The sequence below is a fragment of the Meles meles genome, chromosome 1, assembly GCF_922984935.1.
Source record: "Meles meles chromosome 1, mMelMel3.1 paternal haplotype, whole genome shotgun sequence".
NCBI classification, from domain to species: domain Eukaryota; kingdom Metazoa; phylum Chordata; class Mammalia; order Carnivora; family Mustelidae; genus Meles; species Meles meles.
This window is the reverse complement of record NC_060066.1, coordinates 198,465,131-198,482,712: the sequence shown is the minus strand read 5'-3', so window position 1 is coordinate 198,482,712 and position 17,582 is coordinate 198,465,131. Positions and strand designations below refer to the sequence as shown.

The 17,582-nt window shown below is 41.5% G+C and overlaps 1 protein-coding gene across 1 annotated transcript; it reads left to right on the top strand.

Annotated features, from left to right (window-relative positions):
* The first annotated feature begins 1,210 nt into the window (after positions 1 to 1,210).
* Positions 1,211 to 16,598, top strand: TMEM50A (transmembrane protein 50A). The gene is made up of 7 exons (XM_046027008.1): positions 1,211 to 1,350; positions 2,947 to 3,053; positions 4,098 to 4,210; positions 5,599 to 5,666; positions 8,721 to 8,813; positions 11,928 to 11,988; positions 16,132 to 16,598. Exons 2-7 carry the CDS (start codon positions 2,961 to 2,963, stop codon positions 16,175 to 16,177), a joined length of 474 nt encoding a protein of 157 aa, XP_045882964.1. The 5' UTR covers positions 1,211 to 1,350; positions 2,947 to 2,960; the 3' UTR covers positions 16,178 to 16,598.
* Positions 16,599 to 17,582: the final 984 nt, after the last annotated feature.

Genomic DNA, 17,582 nt, shown 5'->3' with positions numbered 1-17,582 from the left:
AAATAAATAAAAATCTTTAAAAAAAAAAGGCTATATGGATTGCATTGTCCAGTTTTGCCTACTAATCAGCTAATGCCTCCCTCAAAAGCACAAAGCTACAGATGTTATGCATCAAAGGAAATCAAAGAAATGAAACGACATAATCTTGGTTCCTAGCTTACTCAAATACTGTAGCCTCATATGCAAAAAAGGTGAACCTTGCGTCCCTCTTCACGACAAATGACCCATGCAACCTTTAACTTAAGCAAAACAGGGTTCTGCTCTGCGATCTCTTCCTGGATCTCCTCCTTCAACTGCTGCCTTCTTTCGGGTTCGGGGGCCGGCTGCGACTCCGACGCCCGACTGGAGCCGCTGGAGCGGGACCGAGAGTTCTGAGCGGGCGAGCCCGTCCACATATCGTTCATGTAGGCTAGACTTCATTGCTTCCGGCTTTTGAAAAGGGTCACTTCCCCAAATCCCAGATTGTCTCCTTCACAGCGGCTCCAACCTGGATGACCTTCCCGCAAACGGGGTATTTGGCCTCTTGAGACATTTGTGGCCGTCCCAACAGCTGGAATGGCCCTGGCATCTAGGGGGCAGAGGCCGGGGATGCAAATAAACACCCTATAGTGCACAACAGGACAAGCCCTCATAAACAGAATTATCTGGCCCTTCCCCAAGGGGGAAAAAAGTCAAGTCCCATAAGCGCGCCGGGATTCGGACTGCACCTCACCCCGGACGCTCACCCCGGACCTCCCCGCCTCCTTGGAGTGACTCCACCCCTCCGGGAGGCGGAGCTACAGCGAGGGCGGGGCCAGGCGCTGAGAAAATAAACAAGGCTTAAAAACAGAGCGGAGGCGGATACCGCGAACGTTCACTTTTCGGACCACGCGGGACCCGTCACTCTTCCTGTCATCCTGAGATAACTGAGGAGCCGACCGCAGCACTAGAACACTTACCATCTCACATTGAACGGATACAAAGGCCCAACACATACTTTCCTTTCAAAGGAAGAGCGACTTGCCACGCCTCCCCTGGAAGGGTGCACTCAGCCTACCACTCCTGACGTGCAGACGCAGACAGGGCTCCGTGGACAGCCCCGGCCGCCCGCCCGCGCCGGGAGCACGCACAGACCTCGCCGCGGTGGGCGTGGCTCCCTCTGGCCCTCCCTCCGCTCTTTTCCCTCCCCGCGCCTCTTCCTCAGCCCCGCTCCCCGCATGCGCAACCGAGCTCCGGGGGCGGTCCTGATTCATCCGGGTACCCGGTGGCCGGTGGCTGTTTTGTTTTCTTGGCTGAAAACTAGGAGAAAGTGAGGCGGCCCCGCGCAGCGCGACACCGGGATCGGGACCGACTGCACGGGCGGGGCTGGACGTAAGTGCCGGGCGGGAGTCGAGGGAGGGGGTCGCTGCCATAGCCTCTCCAGAGGACTCGGGCCCGGGGCTGTCTGCCGGGCAGGTGCTGACAGGGTCGTTATCTCCACCCTCTGGGAGGCTGCGGGCTCGGGCTGTGTCTCTCTAGACCCTTCCCGGCCGCTTCCTCCGGAACGGCCGCGTGCGGATCCCGCTGGGCTACCGGATAGCGCCCCTCCCCCGGACGTCCCGGGATCCGTGGAAATCACCGAGGTTCCGTTCTTGAGGGTTGGAGAAACAGACCCCTAGAAGGGTTGTCACCCGTGGGCTCCTTTTTTTGGGGGGTGGGTGACCGAGCTAGAACGAGTTCCCACATCCTCTCAGCCCGCGTCCACTCTGGACCTGGGGTTCCGGGGTCTGGGGGCGGGCTTTGCGCTGCAGGGTGCCGGTTATAAACCCAAGAAAAATGGACACGGATGGTTGGGGCGGGGGCATAGGGATGAACCGAAAGTAACACGTCCTGGATTGCGCTTCCTCCCAGGGAAAATTAAAGGCGAATTTTCAAAACTGAGCTTGGTTCCAAAGCATATTAGCACTGGTTCTAATCCCAGGTGTTAATATTTAATGCTCAAAAGGGATGTTACGATTGGGCTCCTTGCTCTTTTTTAGAATATCATGGTTTTTGGCCAATAAGGATTGCTGACTACAGAGTAGCTTAACAGAAGGATTCAGGTTCTCAGTAGGAGTTTGGGTGTGTCTTGATAATTAGCAAGTTATACATAATTCAGGCTTTTTCAGTACTCTGAAACAGAAATAGTTTCCGGATGTGTCTTAGGCCGGGTCTGCAAAGCCAGGCTCTGAGGAATGCTTTATGTAATTTGTTAGGCCGGCTGTGGTAATTCATATATGGTAATTCAGCAGTGGATTTTTCTTTTTTTTGTCTGAATTAATATTAGCTTCAATTTTGTGCTTTCTTTTGACTGGGAGACATCTGTTAGAATCAGAGACAGATACTAAAATGAAATGGGTCTTTATATAGAAATGACACCAAAAATCAGGATTGGTTCTGGAAGAAATAATGAAGTGAAAGGAAATGATGTGAGTAGAAGACCTGCAGTGCAGTGTCTAATTTCTTAATCTGAGTGTGAAGAAACACATGTTCTGTGATAAAATGTGTAAATTCCCAAGACAAATATTTTTCCACCTGAGTGCATGCTTTAACCGAGAGCCAAAGTTTATCTTTTTTTCTCTCCTCCATGTTAGTGCTCCTGGATTGTAAGTGTTAAAATCACAAATTAACTTAGTTTGGAATTAAAATTAATAACCATTATAAAATTTTTCCATATTTGGATACCCGCCTTTGTTCATATTTCTTAAATATACCCAAACTGTCTTTTAAATTAAAAAGAGCTAAATGAGTCCAAATTTTGTTTTCTAAGGTTTTAATGTGGAAATTGATCAAAAATGAAATATTCTGAAAAAGTATATGTAGCCAAGATAAAGTATTTGACTTTCATTAAATTATTCCTGAGCTGTTAATTGTTTTCTGGGAACATAACTCATGTTTGAAGCAAGTAAATAGAAGTACTTTAATGGAGTTGATTTTTTTTTTTTTAAGTGACCTGAAAAAAAATGTCTGGATTTCTAGAAGGCTTGAGATGCTCAGAATGCATTGACTGGGGGGAAAAGCGCAATACTATTGCTTCCATTGCTGCTGGTGTTCTAGTAAGTGTCATTGATAATTTGGGGCTTCATTATTTTGTTGAGTTTGTTTTTATGTGTTTTGAATTCTGTATGATGTCTTTAAATATGTACTATTTATTTTATCTTTGACCACTAAATTTATTTTAATAAACGTTGATGTTTTGTTTATGAGGGAGTTAGAGTTACTCCATTTTAAGAGTTGACATTACAGTTTGAAAAATGATTAGTAGAATGATTGGTTTTCTTTAAATGCATGTTAAAAATGGTATATAAGATAGTATGCTTTATACATTTATTCATTATATGGATAATGCCTCCTTTTTATGAGTCTATGAAGATACCAGGAAGTGTTTAAGAAAGAAACAGGTCAAAACCAGTGGAGAGATATGATTGTATTTTTTCATAATCCAGAGTTAGTTTTCTTCTCAATCTCATTAAAAAGCAAAAACAAAAGGAAAAAACCACACAGGAAGCTCACTAAAGTGTATTGCTTAGTAGGAATTTGTAGTATAAAATTTTTATTTACATTGCAAATCCCTCAAGTCATCTTATTCTTGTGTTTAATCTTTTATGTTGTCATATGCTCTAAATAGCGGGTTTTAAATAAACAAAAATCTTAAGTTTAGGGGCAGCTGGCTGGCTCAGTCAGTGGACCACGTAACTCTTGATCTTTGGGTTGTTAAGTTCAAGCCCCATGATGGATGTAGAGGTTACTTGAAGTCTTTTCTTTTCTTTTTTTTTTTTTTTTAAGATTATTATTTATTTATTTATCAGAGAGAGACCCAGCGAGAGAGGGAACACAAGCAGGGGGAGTGGGAGAGGGAGAGGCAGGCTTCCCACCGAGCAGGGAGCCTAATGCAGGGATCAATCCAAGGACCCTGGGATCACTACTTGAGCCCAAGGCAGATGCTTAACTACTGAGCCACTGAGGTGCCCCTTAAAAATAAAGTCTTAAAAAAGTCATTAGAAGGGATCTCTTCACTTTAATGCTTTGCTTTCTTTTTAGCTAGTAATATGAAATTACTGTAATTTCTCATTAGTGTCGCTTTTTTATGTCTGTTTTAGTTTTTTACAGGCTGGTGGATTATCATAGATGCAGCTGTCATTTATCCCACTATGGAAGAGTTCAACCACTCATACCATGCCTGTGGTGTTATAGCAACCATAGCCTTCCTGATGTAAGCATTATTGTTCATGACACTACTTAACATAGATTGTCACAAAATAAAAATGTCTTCCGCATAGTTGAGTAGAGTTCATATTTTTCAATGTCATCAATGTACTGGACATAGTTTAAAGGTCAGCTTGCAGAGAAGGACTGGCAGATGGCTCAGCAAGGAAGAAACAGGAGCAAAGAAACACTAACCTAAGAACATCTGCATTTTTTTTTTAAATACAAAGCTTGTTTTAAAATGTATTTGTTTGCCAAATAATGTGGTTGCTACAGAGATCATTTGATCATTCTAAAACTTAGATTTGAATGAATAAATTAAGACTTCATATTATTATTTAAAAAGTCAGGGTGCATGTAGTCAGCATGTTTATTGGGCACCTACTATATGCTAGGCACTGAAAATAAAAATAGGAAACAAGATAGACACAGCCCTTGCCCTCAACGAAGCTTCCATTGTAGTGGTAGATACATACACATACACCCACAATTGAATTGAGACATATATATATAAAATATGTATAAAGTTCTAAACTTTTTAACATAATATATTGTGAACATTTTCCCATGCTATTTATTTTTTTCTTTTTTTTCCCATGCTATTTAAATTTTTGAAAGGATACTTCTAAAGAAAGCAAGGCTGTCTCAATTTAGAATGGTACTCTATGAGAGTCAGCAAAAGACTTCCTATGTTTGGAACCTGCATCGGGGATCAAAAAACAAGATTTTACCCCTTGAATCACTTTGATAATATCTTCAGAGCAAAAAGTTATTGTTTTGCTTACTATATAATTTCTCTAAACTTTGGACATTAGTACAGAATTATCACAAAAAATGCATTCCAAAGCCAATTTTAAGTAGTTTTTGTATTGTCTAGGGACTTTTCTGTCTCTTTGTTTTGTCATGCATGCATATTACATGTTGAGTATGTCCCCTGTGTACAAATGGAAAGCTAGGTAGGATCGTTCCATTTCAGCAAGGCGTAATTTTGAGAATTTCACTCTCAAATTTTAACAGGCGAGATATAATCTTGAAAAATTATCCCTCACATGTTACCAAGCATCAGAATCACCTGAAGGACTTGTTAAAAGTCAAATTGCTGTGCCCTATACCCAGAGTTTCTGCCTTAGTAAGTCTAGGTTGAGGCTGGGGAATTTTCTTTCTAATTAGTTCACAGGTGATGATTCTGCTGGTCTGGGGACTATCACTGCTGCTTAGAGGGATCTGGTTGAAGGCATGTGTTTAAGTTTACTTGAACCCATTACTCAAGACTTATGAAGCCTAACCTTAAATTTGAGGCACTCTATAGTTTATTGTATCTGGTAATTTGATGTCATGGGTATTTTCTCTTGGAGTCAAAGACTGTGATATCTTGGCTTTATTTTATTCATACAGGATTAATGCAGTATCAAATGGACAAGTCCGAGGTGATAGTTACAGTGAAGGTTGCCTGGGTCAAACAGGTAAATAGGCGTAAACAACGTCTTACTGTACATCCTTAAAAGTGAGAATATACGTGGCAGGGCCATCAGTCTAACTCTGTCAGATCAGAGATAGGATGGAAATATATCTAGAGCAGAAGTTATAGGTTTCAAGGCATAAGGTGCAAGTCACATTTAGTCTAGGTTGGCTGTAGAGCACCGTGTATGCAGTCTTGAGTTTATAGCTTGTGCAATAAAATGTAGATATAAGTGTATATAGTATAAAGCAAAGGACAGTATGCAATGAAGAGTGTAAGTGCAAAACAGACTTTATAGTACCTTAAGTTTTACCATATAAATTATTTTCTTCTCTTTTTTGTCAACTTTATTTGATTGGATTGGCATTTTGAAATAGTTTAGAATCATAGTAATTTGGGTGTGTTTTGAAATATACAACATAAAATTTACCCTCTTACCCTTTTTTTTCTTTTTTTTTTTTTTTAATTTTATTTATTTATTTGACAGAGAGAGATCACAAGTAGATCACAAGTAGATAGAGAGGCAGGCAGAGAGAGAGAGGGAGGGAAGCAGGCTCCCTGCTGAGCAGAGAGCCCAATGCGGGACTCGATCCCAGGACCCTGAGATCATGACCTGAGCCGGAGGCAGCAGCTTAACCCACTGAGCCACCCAGGCGCCCCGTTTTTTTTTTCTTTTTAAGATTTTATTTCTTTATTTGACACAGAGAATCACAAGTAGGCAGAGAGGCAGGCAGAGAGAGAGGAGGAAGCAGGCTCCCCGCTGAGCAGAGAGCCCGATGCGGGGCTCGATCCCAGGATCCTGGGATCATGACCTGAGCGGAAGGCAGAGACTTTAACCCACTGAGCCACCCAGGTGCTCCCCCTTAACCATTTTTAAGTGTAGAGTTCAGTAGTGTTAAATACATTCACATTGCTGTGTAACCAACCTCCAGAATTCTTTTCATCTTGCAAAATTGAGTAGAATAATAGAATTTTGGTGCATAGGTTCACCGAGTCCGTTCTTCCTCAACTGAGCAGCTCCTGTCCCCTGGCCTCCATTGCCACGCACCTGGGTGAGGTAGGCTGAGTACAGGATGTGTGGGGCACAGCTTCCTTGAGAGTCCAGCTTACACAAAGACTTTAGGGATCATTGATTCAACGATTTAAATGATAAACTTTTATTATATCCATACAAAAAATAGGCAGAATTCAAGTGACTTTTTTTTCTTTTTCTGTCTTTTTTTTTTTTTAATTTTTTTTTTCAAAGATTTTATTTATTTATTTGACAGACAAAGATCACAAGTAGGCAGAGAGACAGGCAGAGAGAGAGGAGGAAGCAGGCTCCCTGCTGAGCAGAGAGCCAGATGCGGGGCTTGATCCCAGGACTCTGGGATCATGACCTGAGCCAAAGGCAGAGGCTTTAACCCACTGAGCCACCCAGGCGCCCCCTTTTTTTTAAAAAATTGACAGAGAGAGATCACAAGTAGGCAGAGAGGCAGGCAGAGAGAGAGAGAGGAGGAAGCAGGCTCCCTGCTAAGCAGAGAGCCGGATGTGGGACTCTATCCCAGGACCTTGAGATCATAACCTGAGCCGAAGGCAGAGGCTTAACCCACTGAGCCACCCAGGTGCCCCTGTCTTTTTTTTTTTTTAAAGATTTTTATTTATTTATTTGACAGAGAGAGATCGCAAGTAGGCAGAGTGGTAGGCAGAGAGAGAGGGAAGCAGGCTCCCCGCTGAGCAGAGAGCCCGACACGGGACTTGATCCCAGGACCCTGAGATCACGGCCTGAGCCAAAAGCATCGGCTTAACCCACTGAGCCACCCAGTCGCCCCTATTTTTTTTTTTTTTTAATGAAACAGGAGAAACTTCAGTAGTCAGCCCTGATCTATACTTTCTTTGGTTCACGGTCTCTGTCAATGAACTGAAGTAGAAGAGATACAGAAACACTAATCTGGCATGATCGTAAACTATAAACAAATAGACGAATGTTAGCAGTTAGTGTTAATAATAATAAGCTAGTAACAGCGAGGGCTAGGACTAGAATATAGCCATCACATCTCTAACTAAAATTTGTTAGCTAACACAGCTTTGGGGATCTAGAGCCAGTTGTATTTAAGACTACATCTGTGGGGCGCCTGGGTGGCTCAGTGGGTTAAAGCCTCTGCCTTCGGCCCAGGTCATGATCCCGGAGTCCTGGGATCGAGCCCCACGTCGGGCTCTCTGCTCAGCTGGGAGCCTGCTTCCCTTCCTCTCTCTCTGCCTGCCTCTCTGCCTGCTTGTGATCTCTGTCTGTCAAATAAATAAAATCTTAAAAAAAAAAAAAAAAGACTACATCTGTGACTGTCAGCTTATTATTTCTTAACTCTTCATGTTTTGGAGATGAAATCAGAAATTAAATATAGCATTCTGTTTGCTTCATTGAACAAGGCAGTGCTTTTATTAAAATGTATTTATGCTAATTAAACTCATTTCAATTCATTTTAGGAAGTCTAAGCACTGTTTATTTTATAGCAAGTCATAAATATTTTATAAATGTGATTTAAAATTTGTCCTCCTCTGTTAACCTAATTTTAATGAGGCTTTCCTAAGTGCCAGTCACATTAGTTTGAATTTATTTCACTGCCTGACTTACCTGGAAGTGAAGTATGGTAGTATGTTTAGATTCACATATCACTGAATATGAATTTTTTGTTAAGTATACCTATGTTATTGCTTGGAAATTCTCTTGGAGGAGTTTAAGTTTTGGAGTACAGTTTCTAAAAATATATGGAGAATGAGCCTGTAAATATGTTGAAACATATTTTGTGAGATTTTTATAGGATGGTTGAGGAATTTTTCTCAGTATACATATTTAAGGAGATTAATTATAGGCACTTAGAATATACAGACCAGCCAACAAGAAAGAGGCCAACGTCTGCACTCATGAAAGATATTCAACACATCTTCCATTCTTATTTTAGACTTTAAATGGCAACTACACATTTTTTCTGTTTTGGTTTTTGCTTTCCTTTTGAAAAGTTAATTGAACTGACTGCCGCCATATGAGAAACAATGTGGGTAAAATATTATTTCTTTTAAGGTGCTCGCATTTGGCTGTTCATTGGTTTCATGCTGGCGTTTGGATCTCTGATTGCATCTATGTGGATTCTCTTTGGAGGCTATGTTGCTAAAGGTAAGAGAAAACAGTTTACGTTTTACTTTGATGGAATACTGAAGTTGTGCATCAGGGTTGGTTATTTTAGAGTAAAGCTTTTTTTCATACGGATGGGTCAGCTACTAGCTGCTAGCATTTATGCCTGGGAACTCCCTTCACCCTGTCAGTATTTTGTTTTGTTTATTTGGTATGTTTTTACTGTTCCTTTCTTCTGTATTTTTTTCTTCTGATCTAGAGCCTGGAAGTAATGGGACACAGCTCCAAACCTTGCTTCTCTTTGGCTTCCCAAAACCTCAGAAGCAGAATATATATGTCCTCTAGCTATTTGGCAAGTTTTGATTTGGTGAATGATATCCATGGAAAGCTCTAACATCCTAGAGTTAAAATGTATTGAGCTAAGCCTCCCTTGTACTATGACATCATCTCCTTTTAAATAGAAAGTAAATTAACAGTTCATGTACGTCTGCTGTGGAAGGCCAGTGTAAAGCAAGGCCTGCAGGAAGAAGCCTGCTTTTAGATCTCTGTTTGAAATCTCACCCTTACAGACCCCAGAAAAATGTGAAAACCCCTTACTGTTCCAGGTAAAATTGACTCTGCTTCTTACAGTAAAAATATGATGATCTGCAACAACTCGACCAGCAGAGATCTAATTCTAGCCCATATTTTAACCCTTTATTTCTTTGAACAGAATGTAATTCTTGGATTAAAATTATGGGTTTCCTGAATTTTTATTAAGATCATTTAAGTCTTATAGACAGGAATGATAGACACTTTTTTTTTTAAGTGTTTTTTTTTTAATATTTTATTTATTTGACAGAGAGAAATCACAACAGGCAGAGAGGCAGGCAGAGAGAGAGGAGGAAGCAGGCTCCCTGCGGAGCAGAGAGCCCGATGTGGGGCTCGATCCCAGGATCCTGGGATCATGACCTGAGCCGAAGGCAGAGGCTTTAACCCACTGAGCCACCCAGGCGCCCCTGATAGGCACTTTAAATATGTATTTTTGTTATTGTTGCTTATATAAGTTATTACTAAAGCCATGTTCCCAAAAATGTAGAAAAGAAAGAAACTATAATAATAATGTACTGCTTTTAAGTGTTTTGGTATATTTCCTCTGGTTTCTTATGTTTTTGTGTAGTTATAGAATAAATACGATTTTAAACCTAGGTTTTTGCATTTTACATGATATCCTAAGTAGTTCTCTTACTGCTACAAAATCTTTATCACCATCATATTTTAAAAACAAAAATGTTACTTTTTTATCATGTGAATTCCATAGTGCTTGTTCATTGTAGAATACTGAAAATATAAAAGGGCTCAAAGAAGAAAATAAAATTATTGATAATTCTTCTCTCCCAAATGCAACTATTAATACAGAGCCCCTTTTTGTAGAAATGTGTTTATCTCACAAAACTTTGGTATTTTCCTAAAGACTTCTGGAGCCAGGTTATGCTTTAAGAATTATTAGCAGGAGATCTGTAATTTTATAAGTTGCCTTTCTATAGGATCCTTATGAGCTAGTAGTTACACTAATGTGGAATAATTTAATCTGGCGTTGAGGTGAAGCTTCTGTAAACCAGTTGTTATAGTAATCAGATTAATTTAAAACTATTCTGAGAAATAGTTGATAATTCGTCTACTTATCATGCCTGGTTTGTCAATTAATGAGTAATCATTGATAGCTCCAGTAGTAGAAATTTATGAGGATTTCAACTTCAATCTGGGATGAATTGGAAGAAGATGTTCGTCTGGCAGTCTTGCCCATCCTAGCTAATGGTTTCTCTGTCCCTCCAAATGTTCAGGTCAAAACCTGGGGGATTAAAACTTATGAGAGATGATACTTCTCTTTCTTTTGTACCCCACATTCAGTCCATTAGCAAATCCTATTGATTCCGCTGCTAAAATACATCCTGAATCCCGCCACTTTTTTTTTCTTTGAAAGAGAGAGAGCCCACGGGCACGTCCTTGTGCACAACCATGGGGGTGGCAGGGCGGAAGGGCCGAGGGACAGAATCTTAAGCAGGCTCTACACTCAGTACAGAGCCTGATGTGGGGTTTGATCTCACTACCCTGAGATCATGACCTGAGCTGAAATCAAGAGTTGGATGCTTAACCAACTGAGCCACCCATCATCACTTTTTTTTAAATACAGGTGGGGTTTTTTTGGTGTTTTGTTTTTGTTTTTTTTTTAAGTAATCTCTCCACGCAGTGTGGGGCTCCAATTTACAAACCCTAGATCAAGGGTCACATGCTTTACCGACTGAGCTAGCCAGGCGCCCCCTGAATCCCACCACTTTTTATCATCTCCATTGCTGCCATCCTTGTTAAATCTGTTAGTCTCTTGTCTGATTTCCTGGAACAGCTCCCTCACTGGTTTCTGTTCTCCTCTTACCTCCTTTTGTCTACTCAGCAGCCAGGGGAATCCTATTAAAATATGTCATTACTTTCCTGCTCAGAACCCTCCAGTGGCTTCTCATCTCCCTTAGAGTGAAAATCAAAGCCCTCCGTGTGACTGCAAGGCTCCATGTGATCTTCACGCCGCATCCCCCACCAACCCACCCCTCATTCTTCTCTGATCTGTGTCCTGCCTCCTCTCTGTCGCCCACTCAGCCACTCCTCTCTGTGCCAGCCCACCGCCACTCCTCTCTGTGCCACCCCACCGCCCTTGCTCTTCCGCTGCTTCTGCGTGGGCCTGCCCCCCCTTCCTGCCTGTCCTTTCGTCACTGTCACCTTCTCTTGAGGTCTTCCTGGCCACGTGGATAAAATGTCATCATTCACTGCACTTCCCTTACCTTTTCTTGCTTTATTTTTTCTCCGCACTTACTTATTCTCTACGTTGTTGAGCTTCATGAAGATGAAAAAAGTTTTGCCTGTTTTATTTACTGCCATGTTCTCAGCACATTATAGTGCTGAACATGGTATGCACTCGCTAAATATCTGAAATGAAGGAAGGGAGCTATCACTTACTACACCAGTGCCAGACTCCAACACATGTGTTATGTCATTTAATACTCGAACCAGCGATGTTTACCAGAAATTCAATTATGCAAGGCAGGAAACCTGCTATTCACTAGTGTATCAGAAACTGAATGTTTTGAGACCATGAACCTCTAATATTACAACTATTTTTTACAGAAAAAGCCATTGTATACCCTGGAATTGCTGTATTTTTTCAAAATGCCTTTATCTTTTTTGGGTAAGTTTCTTTTACATTCTTTATCCTATTATTTAAAATTTTTTTTTCAAGGTTTTACTTATTTGAGAGGGAGTAAGAAAGAGAACACGAGCGGAGGGGAGGGACAGATGGAGAGGGAAAAGCAGACTCCCCACTGAGTAGGGTGCCTGATGGGCGTGATCCCCAGGACCCTGGGATCATGACCTGAGCCAAAGGCAGATGCTTAACTAACTGAGCCACCCAGGTGCCCCTGAATTCTTTTTTTATAATTGTTTATATTACTTAACTATATTTAGTTGATTAATTTACCCTGTCCATTGCCCCTCCCCCATGTTATGTCATCAAATATGAAGAATGAGACTGAGAAAAATAACAAACACATGTTTGTTGTTACCAGCCTTGGGAACATACACTGATTTTTTTTTTAACCGCCACCAACTCCCCTTTAATGAACTGTGATTCAAGTAGATTTAGTTACATAATACTGACAGTGTTCATTTTAAATCTGTATTTCTAACAGTTACTTTCAGTGAAAGCCTGCTTAAAACCTTTCTCCTTAAAATTTTGTTTCTGAGTGCATTTTATAGGTCTTTCTAACTTGGTGTTATTAGAACTGATGCACGATGATATCTGAGGTATGCAGGAGAAGCCCTAACATTTTTTATCCTTCTGCTGCAATGACAAATTAAGGGATTACTAAAATCCCGAGAACCTTCATATTTTTATCAATAATCTTTTCTGATGTTCATCCAAAAAAAGGTTAAAAAACTACTCTACTCTAGGATAGTCTATTGTTGGACTGTTCCTTTTCTGTGACCCTTCGGTAACGTTCAGCAGTGGTATTCAAACTTTTTCCTCCACCAGGAATTCTTGCAGTTTTATAAAATCAGTTTGGAAATAAGAAATATGTGAACTTAGATGTGCCAAGGTATACAACGTCTTTGGGTCTTTCCTTATGTCCTGAAACTAATGGAGAAAACCCAAAGAGTTTAAACAACAAGAATAAAAAACTCAGCCACTGTTATTATGCAGAAAACAATAATGACCAGAGTTTATTGACCAATTACTATCTGTGAGGCACCATTCTTAATATTTTACCTGTATGCTCAGTGAATTCCTGCAACAGCTCTGAAGGTGGCCCCATGATTATCCCCATTTTATATGTGAGAAAGCAAGCACAGGAAAAATTGGCTCCTTGTTTGAGATCATGTGGCTAAAACGGAAACTGTCTGACTCCAGAGTTGAGGCTCTAGCTACAAGGATGAAGACGTTTGAGATTTGGGGTGAATTCAGTTGACGTTTTCTCTTTTTGCTGTCCTCAGCTGGTTGTTTAGCATGAGTTCTCTTTCCCTCCTCCCTCTTCCTTTTTTGGGACTATGACACTGGGAGGTCGGGAGTTTGGGAGTATAATACTTCAAAAAATACAGCACGAGTAAACCTCATTTCTCAACTTATGAAATAAAATCTGGGTACATTTGTTATTTTGTAGGGTAAGGTAGCATGTTTATGAGAAGGTCGGTGTGGATAGGTAGGATTTCTTTTCCTTTCAAGCTGCAGTGCCAGGGCCTGGGCATTTGTACAGACGGCCCCCAAGCATCCTGAGCTCACCCACTCCAGTGTCTCCACAGCGTGGGAGGTGCACGGGAAACTCAGGGCCCCACAACTTCAGCCAAGGGAAGGGAGTGTGAGGGTGTGTAAGAAAAGCTTCAGGATGGAGTTGCGGGGAGGGGGATCTACTGAGAACCAGCCAGGGAGGGGCAAACAGCAGCCTTCTTTATTATTTACCCTGGAGAAAGAATAAAGTAAGTTCCACCTTAAGACGCTGCTGTAGCAGAGAAGTCACTGTGTCACAGGACGGGGGAACAGAGGATTGAGGGGGAAACACGTGAGTTCGTGTAGCAGTTTTCATATGGCACAAAACCTTGGAAACCAATCATTGACTTGTCTCAAATTATTTATGATAAATTCCTTTTATATGGAGCAAGTTTGGTTTCTCATTTGGTACTGTTGTCCCTCTTCAGACTTAAAAACTATGGTTTCTGAAAATACAAAAGCAAACTGAAACTAAATTCGACTCATAGGCACTGCTAGTAGAAGTTGTGCAGATCGCCTACCGTTCTGCTTTGTAACAGGACAGTACTGAGTAGCCCCCGAGAAATTGCTGTTTCAGAAATCAGACACACATGTCAGTACCAAAGGTGACCATCCGACGGTGTAGGAGGGACTGGCTTTTGTCCAAGAAACTCTTCAGATTACAATTTACATCTGTTGACTAGTATTCTGAAGGATGTCTCATCCAAGCTATCTGGAGGGTAGAGGCCTGCTATTAACCAGATCAGAGATCAGAACACCTTTTGGAGCTTTATGAAATCCTTTATAAAGAGAAGTTAACATTCTTGCAAGAGAGGGTACAGTTTCCTAGTTGCATTTTTGTTTTCATCAAAAAACACTCAAGTATTTACCTTCAGAAAGGCTTATGAAAGCCACTTTAAATTGATCGTTACTATTGCAGGCTTAGCCTTGAGTAGACACTGGGGCCTGGAAAACACGAGAAAACAAATGCATAGCAGTCCATGCCACTGTCTACCCGCCTCTTCAGTTTCTCCCTCCCCCTTGCCTGCACATCCAGGGCCTCTCAAACGCCTCTGAAGGGCCTCAGACTTGTTCACTTCCCGTTGGGTCACCATCATCCCTTCCTGACCACTTCACATCCCTGATGGCTCTTCCCTTGGATCCAGTTTTCCTGTGTCACTTTCTCTTCTAAAACATGGCTCTAATTCTGTCACTCTTCATCTCAAAATTTTTTAAAACTTGGAGCTGTCTACAGAAGAACTCAGCACTAGTGGCCATGCAGCCAAGTTCTGTCCGCGGCTCTGTTTTATTTACTCTGTACAGTATTTTCTGTTTTATTGAGCCAACATTTAAAACTCCAGAGACTTTTACATTAAAACCTGAAGTTTGGGCTTTTCCTCAAAAACTGGAAGATCTGACAGTCCTGAGCCTTGCATAACAACAGTCAGCTGGAGATGGATAGTTGTTCCTTCTACGTCAGGGCGCATCTCCGCGTAATCCCATTTCATACAGAGTATCAGTAGCCCCCAGAGCAGAACGTACAGGCTGACACCTGCCCTCTTGACTCATTTAAGGCATGTAAGGCCCCTCTGGGCAATTAGCCACCCTGGTCAGTTGGTTTACCAAATCCTGGCCACTGCCATTCCCTATCTTCCTTGTCTCTTAAGCTATAATCCAGCCATATTGGACTCCTCCCTGCTCTAATGCACTTCAGGTATCTTTACGTGTATCCAGAGATCTAGATGGAGACCTGTATCTCCTTACGCCTATAACTGCCATCTTGCCGCCCTTAAATTGAAACTTGGAGGACAGCTGTAGACCGTTCCCCACCTAAACTCTGGATGACAAGTTCTTTGTGGGCATATTCCTGACACAACTGTCACTGGGGCTTTTCCTGAGGCGCTGTGGTCTTTTATTCCTTTTTGCCTCTTGATACGTTGTCTCCGCTTCCTTTGTCACACTAGCTCCGGTTACTGCCATTCTCCCACCGAGACTCCTGCTTATCCTCCAAAGCCCATTCCAAATGTTACCGCCTCTGTAACTCCTTTCCTAACACATTCAGGCGGAATAAATTCTGTGTGTTTCTGTGTTCTCTCAACATTTGGTAAATACACGTCTTCCCCCCCACACACACCCCTCCTCCGCTGTTAGCACATTGTGTCACCAAGAATGTGAGATGTGAGCAGCTTGAGGGCAGGGACACCATAGCTTATGTATTTTTATAGCCCAGCCATCTAGCACATTCTATTCAAAAAAGGTTTGTTGTAAATAAACAAATAAACGAATAAAAAAAAAAAGAATCTTTTTACAGTGCAAAAAAAAAAAAAAGGTTTGTTGCATGAATATGATAAAATTAGACATACAGTCGTTACATACTAAACATTGGTTAACTTTTTTTAAGAGTGGCAAAAGGCTCCAGTACTCAAGTTGAGGTGTGGGAAGCACACGTTCATTTTCTGTTCTGATACATTCCCGGTTTTTTTCATACAACTCATCAATCCTTTGTTGCTAGTTTCCCACCATCCTCCCAATCTCACATACTCTTTTTTCTCCCCCAAACTCAACTAGATGTGATTCTTATTTTATTTGCAGAGGACTGGTGTTTAAGTTCGGCCGCACTGAAGACTTATGGCAGTAAGAGCGTCCAGTTTGCTTCTGCACAGCAGTCCCGTGTGGGTTTTTTACTACTCACTCCCAGTTTTTTGTAATGCCATTTTCTAAACTCATTTTTGAATGTAGTCTTCAGCTTCAATTTGTGTAATACCGAAATCATGAGAACTTCCTATGTAAACAACAGCAAAAATCTATTGTGTGCATTGGACTAACTTATAAAATGTTGAAAATATGCCACATGAGTAATTTTTATTAAGTTTTATCATGGTGTAATTTGTAAACATAAATTACAAAAGGAATTATGGATGTATCTTATACGAGCATTTGTCATAACCAAGGTCCAAAACTACAAATTAAAGTGCTCTGAAGATTTAATATGTCTAAATGTGGCCTCTTCTGTGTCAAATGTTAAAGGAAATATAAACATTTTCTTGTTTTTAAATCTATGCAGTGGTCAGAATTCTTTCTCGCTATACATTGTGTTTGATCTGTCTGCAAACATTTCAGTGTAAGTAGCCACTGAGGGTGTCCCAAGGGTGAGTGACCATGTTGGAAGAGAGAAGCTCCTGATTCAGCCACGAGGCTCCTCAACAGTGTCCCTTCGGTGCCCTTGATCAGGGCTGAGGACTGACAATCACTCAGCCCAGACATGTGGTCATGGTAGGATGCTGACAGTCACTCCACGTCTACCATTGAAGGAAAGAGGAAAAGGATAGAGACTGGACACTAGTCTTTACTCAGGCGACAAATTTTTTTTGTTGTTGGTTTGACAATAAATTGAATTCCAAGTTTCCTTGTATCTCTGTATTGAACCACTAACCTCAAAATAGACCAGCAAGGTCAGTTAAAGTTACAAACATGAACTACTGAGAATTCTCACAGTCTGTTCCTTTTGGAACCCTGCTTTCTCTCAGGCTCCCTCCTCACTCCCTCCCACCTTGGCAAAATGGGAATCTTTTTTTAAATGAGCTAGCTAACTATGGGATACATGTTCTTTAGAAATGCAGCTTGAAATGTTTTCTCTCATAAAACTTGCTACAGTTAGCCCTTCCTGAAACATAGAATATCTCCTAGATGGTTTTAATTGTGGTGCTCTTGTCCACACCAGCCACATGATCTTTCACCTTGTACATCTGGAATATTGCCTGGGCATCCAGACACACTCAGAGAAATGGCCACGTTGCTGCCATCCCATAGCCAATCACCGTGGTGGGTTTTCAGAGAATTCGGGGCATCTGAGAGGTTGAAGGTTCGCCTCTTTTTACAGATGGGGGAACCCAGGCGGTGGAAACGTAAATGATTTTCTCAAGGTCACGGAACTAGTTTTGTAATCTTGAGACACTGTATTTCCACAACTGACCACATCTTTCCCTGCAGTCAAATTCAGAATATACCCAGGGTATAAGAACTACTTTGTAAAACTGCTGGAG

Coding starts and splice junctions, on each gene's coding strand:
- TMEM50A (XM_046027008.1), top strand. CDS start 2,961: ATGTCTGGATTTCTAGAAGGCTTGAGATGCTCAGAATGCATTGACTGG. Junction 3,054..4,097: donor CCATTGCTGCTGGTGTTCTA/GTAAGTGTCATT, acceptor TGTCTGTTTTAG/TTTTTTACAGGCTGGTGGAT. Junction 4,211..5,598: donor GCAACCATAGCCTTCCTGAT/GTAAGCATTATT, acceptor TTATTCATACAG/GATTAATGCAGTATCAAATG.